This window comes from Botrytis porri, assembly GCF_014898465.1.
Source record: "Botrytis porri strain MUCL 3234 chromosome Unknown BPOR_012, whole genome shotgun sequence".
Classification (NCBI taxonomy): Eukaryota; Fungi; Ascomycota; class Leotiomycetes; order Helotiales; family Sclerotiniaceae; genus Botrytis; species Botrytis porri.
Genome location: NW_024066086.1, coordinates 1,138,952 through 1,146,040, shown reverse-complemented (window position 1 = coordinate 1,146,040; position 7,089 = coordinate 1,138,952). Strand labels below are relative to the sequence as shown.

General features: G+C 33.7%; 1 protein-coding gene across 1 annotated transcript; it reads right to left on the bottom strand.

Moving 5' to 3' along the window:
• Positions 1-2,753: 2,753 nt before the first annotated feature.
• Positions 2,754-4,487, bottom strand: EAF01_008877 (uncharacterized protein; the record flags this gene model as incomplete). The annotated part of the gene is made up of 2 exons (XM_038917133.1): positions 2,754-3,539; positions 3,591-4,487. The coding sequence occupies 2 exons, from the start codon at positions 4,485-4,487 to the stop codon at positions 2,754-2,756; spliced, it is 1,683 nt and encodes a 560-aa protein (XP_038767527.1).
• Positions 4,488-7,089: the final 2,602 nt, after the last annotated feature.

The window sequence follows — 7,089 nt, the reverse complement described above, 5'->3', positions numbered from 1 at the left end:
ATTTGAATATGTATTTTATAATTAATAATAGAAGATTGATTTGTGAATGTTTTTCTAAATTAATTATATTAAAAAAAGATTTATATATTAGAAATATAATAATTTTAATGAATAGAGATTTGTTAGTTATAATATTAAACTATAAAGATTCTTTACTAATTATAGCTTATCTTATTTATTTAATATCTTTTAATGATTTTTATAAGCGATTTAATATGAAGGTTGGGTTTTTTTAATGTGATTATTAATTAGAGATATTAATATATTATAGGGTGAAATATTAGATATACTTTTTAAAGATATTAAAGATTTAGTTTTAATAAATTCCTAAAACATATTCAATTATTATTTAGAATAGAATATAATATAAACATTATTATTATTATTATAACTATTCTAAGAATTATATTCTTGGAAATCATTTCAATTATAAGATTTATTTTAATATTAATTAGAATATTAATTACTTTAATCAATAAAAACACCTCGATATAATCTATAACCATCAAAACCTCCTTAAGGACTCATAAATTCTAAGCCTTCTTTAATTACTTATTATATATTCGCTTATTTTTTAAAATTACAATCCTATACTAAATAATTAGGTTTCTTATAATAATAATAAAGATTAAATCGACATTCCTTTTCTTATTATTAATCTTATGTTTTAAAAGTATTAAGATTTATAAGATTAGATAATATTAATATAATAGATAATATGTTAATTGAAAATATATAATATTATATAAAACTCGAATTCATTTTTAATTTCAAAAGATATTTATTTTTTTATAAATTCTGATTTCAAACTTTAAACTTCTACTTTTAATTATTGATATTAATAAGAGAACAAAAATTAAAATCTTATATAAATAATTATTAAAAGTTGTAAAAGATTTTTATCTTTATTATTACAATTATTTTGTATAATTACTTATAATATATTATATTAAGATATTTTAATTAAATATAAAAAGTCGAAAAAGACATCTTATTAATTATCTTAAATTTATCAAATTGAATTAAGACTTTATATATCATATTAATTGAAATATAAAGCTCATCGAGCTTATTGAAAAAGAATTCATTAATAATATAAATCAAGGTTTTATTAATAATATTATTTATATTAATTAATCTTTTTTAATATACATAATTATTAATAAAAAAGGTTAGATATAAAAGCTTTTTTTTATCTATATCAAAAACAATCGAATCAATTATCCAGCAAATTTATAAACTTTATTTTTAAATAATATATTTCTTTTATTAAGATATTAATTCTATCTTTTTCTTTTGAAAAGACTTAGAGTTTTTCAAAGTTTATTGTTAACTAGTTTTATCTTGAATAAAAGTATTTAATAGGTTTTGTATAATTTAAGATTGTAATAATTAAGTTAATTAAAGTTAAATGCTTAATTAATTGTTTATAATAATTTTAAGGAAATATTTTATAATTAAATCTTATTTGAATGTTTATTGAATAATAAAGAATGAATTGAATATATAATTAATAATATTATATAAATGATTAAGGTAATTTTGTTGATTTTATATTAATATTAATAAAGGAAGAGGGCTATAAAGTTTATAATCCTAAAGGTTAAATGACTCTTTTATAATTTATTATTATTGATTAAAAGTATTATTGATTTCAGTTTTAAATGTTTTAAGTAAAACAGATAATAATGAGTTAGTATTTAAAGTATTTAGTGTATTAATTATAATAAGAAAAGAGAATAAGACAAAAATATAAATAAAAATGAAAATAAAGATAAAAATAAAAATAAAGAGATGTAAAAAATATAAAAAATTGTGAAAATTATAAAAGGATCTATTTTAAATAAATAAAAACAAAATAAAGAATTTCTTTTCAGAATTAAATTATTTTTATTATAATAAGATTCTTTTATAAAGTAAAATATATTATTATAATATAAAAGATAAATATTAAATAAAATGTATAATATTCTATAAAGAGTGAAGAAGAAGATAGAGAAGTATTAACTATATAGAGGGTAAATGCTTTAGGCATTTATATAACTATATATTAAACCCGTGACAATAATAAAGTAATATTATATTATAACTTATATGAAACTCGAAGTACGAGTATAAGATTATTAATATATAAATAAATATAAATAAATATAAGTATATGGCTAATAGGATAAAAAAGAAAGCTATATACTCACATATCTACCTGACTACGTACTCGAGTAATCGAGAGCGAATCTAAGAATTGAGGTTAGCAAATCGCGCCGGTGAGGAGGAGGTGTTTGTCTGTGAGATTATGTAATAAGAATCGTAATAAAACAAACAAGCAAGCAAGCAAGCAAGAAGAGGATTCCGTTTTCTGCTCTATAAATTCCCTTCCTCCTCCCTTTCTCCGTCACCCACCTATACAAGATATAATTCCACTGAACACAAAAGCCCAAGTTTGAGAGAAATGCTTCCATTCATTGGGTATATAATTCGCTACACGTGAAAATCTCACTTCCATGTCCATTTCCATCTCTCTGTATCTCTGCCTGCATCTCCTGATCTCCCAAGCCAAGATGAGAAGTGTTTGCTACAAACTTCATCATTCAACCATCTCTCGATAACGCCCCTCATGCAAAAGAAACCCCTACACAACAAAAAAAATCCCCTCTCAGCTCCCTATGCAAATCTAAGTTCTTCAACATCCAAATCCATTCCCTCTATTCTGTTAACGTACTATACAAGCACTTCCTCTTCTCCTTCCTTCTTCCTCAATATGCAAGCGTCAATCCTTTATCCCTATCCAATTTATCCACCAACACACTTAACGAACCCGCTGCCACTTTTGCCGATGGCGGAGCGCGAGCTGGGAAATCTACTAGAGCAACTCTTAGAGCTGCGATTGCTTGAACTCCATAAAGTTCTATGAATCTTTGTTCCCAGCCTTCAATCATCGATCTCAAAGCTGTATATTGTGTTGAGGACGCTTCTTCTGTTGGTGTAGAAACAATACTTGCCATTGCTCTCCAATAATATGTTGGTGGCCATGGATTGGTGAGTTTCACTTTTGAGAAATCACGGAGAGAAATAGCTGCATATCCTGCTGCTAACCCAACCATTCTGTTATTATGAGCTTGTTCGTCAATCCAACTTCCATCATCTAATCTTTGCCATCCTATTCGAGCTCTTCCTTCCTCTGTTTTATCATTTCCACGAAGTCCGAATACTACCGGTATGGAGACGCGCATTTTTGCCATTAGAATATCGATTAATGAAGAACCTCTCCATAAAAATTCATCTCTAGCAAATATCGAAACGGCAATAACACCAACAGGATCTGCCATTTCTGGTCGAACACCTGCTTCATTGATAAATTGAGAAACAATAGCTTTCGAGAAAAAGTTGAGAAGATAGATAAAGAGAGAGGGAAGTTGTTCTCCATTATTTTGAGCTCCTTGTACAGGATTTGGTTTCGATACCATATAATTGCTAGGATCGATTCCTGGAGATTGTACCGCTCGAAGGGATTCTCCAAGTAATGTAACGATTTTATTGATCTATCATATATTTAGTGGCCGTCCAAATTAAGTGAGCCTTGTTAAACTTACACACCCCCTGTTTGCACCTCGTTCCCCGGTCAATTGTCCAACAGTTTGTCGAATTGCTCTTCGATAATCCCCTAACATTTTCTTGAATGGTATATTTTGTTTTCCTTCCGTCACCAAGTATTGCCGCAATTGTTTAAGATTCTTATGAATTTCAACATAACGTTCCACACCTGGTAGTAAATGATCCCTGGAAGCTGGTGGTTTTGAAGTAGGGGTAGGTTGTTGTTGAGGTGGAGGTTGCGCGGATGGCTGTTTTGAAGGTTGCTGTTGAGTTTGAGGTTGAGGTTGCGAAAAGGCATTGGCTTGCTGAGGAGGTCTGCTTTGACTCGTTTGTTGACTGGGCGCGCCAAATCCCCCTCCACTGTCATTATTCTGCTGCGATGGCGGTGGTTGTTGTTGTTGCTGCTGCCGTTGTTGGGGAGGAGATTGAGATTGATTCTGAAGCGGGTTCGAGGTCGTTTGTGCAGGCGCTCGAGGAACTTCTGCTACTGGTGGAGGGGTAGGAGGTTTCGGAGGGACAATCGGTATTCTTCTCGCAGCTTCTTCCAACTCCCTCCTCTTTAATTCTGCCAATGCGCTCTGCCTTTCCGTATTGACGCGATTCTCCTCAATCTTCAGGCGCATCTCTTCAATCCGTAACCTTTCCTCTTCAGCTCTGATCTCATGTTGGGCTCGGAGTTGTTGTTCTTGTATGAGAGTGATTTGAAAGACTCGCATAGCTTCATTCCGCACTCTTTCATGTTCCAGTCGCGCGGCTTCCAGTATGCCACGATGCAGTTCTTCGGTGTTTCGATTTTCGAATCTTATATCGTGATCATAAACTGAAGGAACTGGTACGAAATTATAACTTTCTCTCAAGGCTTCATCTTCTTCAATCGAAGATTGATTGGTAGCCATTGTTCTGTTCGCTGTAGCATAAAGAGTGTCGAAAATATCGGGAAGATTGGAAGAGAGATTTTGTGGTAGTTTACAAGAAAAAAAGACGGGAGTTGCAGCTGTTCATAAAGATTGTTGGAGTTACAAAAGCAATACCTACAATATTGAATTAATTTGGAGGTGAATTCTTGATAATCACATGACATTGATATTTTGCCAAAGGCGGTAGCTTCGAGCTGCAGGAAAGAGCTATCCTGTAGTTAGCCGGTAGTCCACGGGCGCTTTTGGTGGTTTGCATGAACAGGGGTTATATAAGCAGGGATTGATGGTGTTTCTATATTTAAGAGCTTGATGGTTGGCTGTGCATTTTCTCGATTTATTTACGATATTATGGAGGTCTACTTAAAATTCTATAAAGGTGGGAGGTGATAACTAAAACCTTATGTATCAAATTGGATGAATTGAGCCTCCGGAGTTGGAATTGGACTCTTCCTTTCTTCCTTACTATATTCCGAGGTCATCTTCTTCTCCAGGCCGTCTTCTTCTCCAGGTCGGTGAGGAAAGGAAGTTCGTTCTAACCATAAAGCTATATCCAAGTAAGAGATAGATGAATTCCTGAAGATACTAGGGGAGTACAGAAGGACAAGGGACAAGGTATCAAACAAGAAAGACGATTCGCTACTGACGGACACATAAAGACATCATGGACATCAAAGAGGTTCAAAGCTCTCCAAGCTTCCCGAGAGGGGAAGATTCCAAGGTTGTCATTGATAACTAGTAACTAGATATCTGGTCAGATACGTGGGTACCTACCTAGGTAAGTGGTACATTTGGTACCCATCTTTATATCATTCCATACCAGGTACCTGCCTCTCCCTCCACTTCTACCCATAATGTCAATATCAATGTGATTGTGAATGAAAAGAAGAGAAAACTCACAAAGACCACGAAATATCCATCAGATAGATTACCCTAATCCCCATGTTCACCAATCTCATCTCCAGCATTGGTCAATTGAATCATTTGTTTCACATTTCTTTCAAACCTGGATGTGTTTGGGTCTCCGTGGAGTCCGGACGTACTTTTATTACAATATTGCCAAGGGGGACGGATTCCCAGATTGAGAGATTCAACGAGTGATCGTGCGCAATTATACCTACCTAGTAGAATGATGTGATGTTTATATATCGTAGGAACACTCTTTTCCAAGGCACGGGTGTAATCAAATATAAACTCTGACTTCATCATGATCATGATGATCGAATAGGAATGATTACCGGTATGTGATTTGGGGGTTGATAAGGAGTAGTAGATATTAAGTAGATATCAATAGGCAGGTGAGCAGAAATACTTATGACCTAGTGATGCATGAAGTAACCAAGTAACCGTTATTGCAGATAAGTAAAAGTATACTTGGGAATCTTGTTGATCAGTTTCCTTCATATCTATTATGGTTATAGCTAGAGAGAAAAGAGTTGAAAGGAAGCCAAATATGAGGCGTAGAATATGTTACTTACCATTCAGAGTGGACAATTCCGAATCAATTGTTCGTGTAAGAGGTTCATGCCGTTGACAGGCTTTTATATTCCTTTCAACCACTTGGCAAGATCGTCCTTATATGGGTAGGAGGGGAGGAAGTTTCTTTGATTGTGTCAAGCACAGAATATTGCTAAATGCGATCGAGTGAGCAGATGCATGAATGAATATATGAGTATGGAGAATGGAGAATGGAGAATGGAGAATGGAGAATGCAGAATCGAGATGGCATATTGAACTAATAGTCGATGATATACCGTAGATCCATCTAGTTTCGAGTAGATCCAGATCCCCCTTCATTCACACGATCAGCTATTCACCAGAGACTTGTTGCTAAACATTTATATGTATCACATCATACCTACCCGTCTTCGCTGTCTAGCTAGCACGTATCTAGGTATGGATTAGCAGGAAATACAGAGAATAAAGTACTAGATACTAAATACTGTCAAGTTGATGGATTTTGATACCTCTTCCATAACCCCTCATACATATCATGCATTCATCTAAAGCTATCTAGAACTACCTACCTAGTTACGAGGGCATCTACTCCAGTTCTACTCCTTTCATATCTATCTACTCGGGCACATCTACTTCAATTCTGCCCAATCGGTTCCCACTATCCACCTCCTCGCCTACCTAGGTACCTACCTAGGTATCATCAATTCATTTTAATCACGATACGTACGTACTCCCTCGTACTCTTTGGATGATATTCGGAACATTACGAAGAGATAACCACCCCATACCTTTGACATGACTAAGGTAGATTCACCCAAGCGTCCAATACAGAGGAAGAAATCCACACCAACGGCCAAAGTTACCTGATCCATCCAAGCCATCCGTCAAAAATTAGATAAACGCACGAACCATCTCTCTCTCCAAACCTACCTAGCGTACCTAGGTAGATACCTAGTCTACGGGGTGTTTATGGGATATACACCTTTTATGCTATTTCTACTATTTCTTTTTATACTCTTCTCTACCTAGTCCCTTCCACCTTACCAGGTATTTTTAACCGACTTTCAAGTCCAAGGTCCAACTTGATACATTTCCCTTCTTCCCTACCCACCTCCACCCAAACATT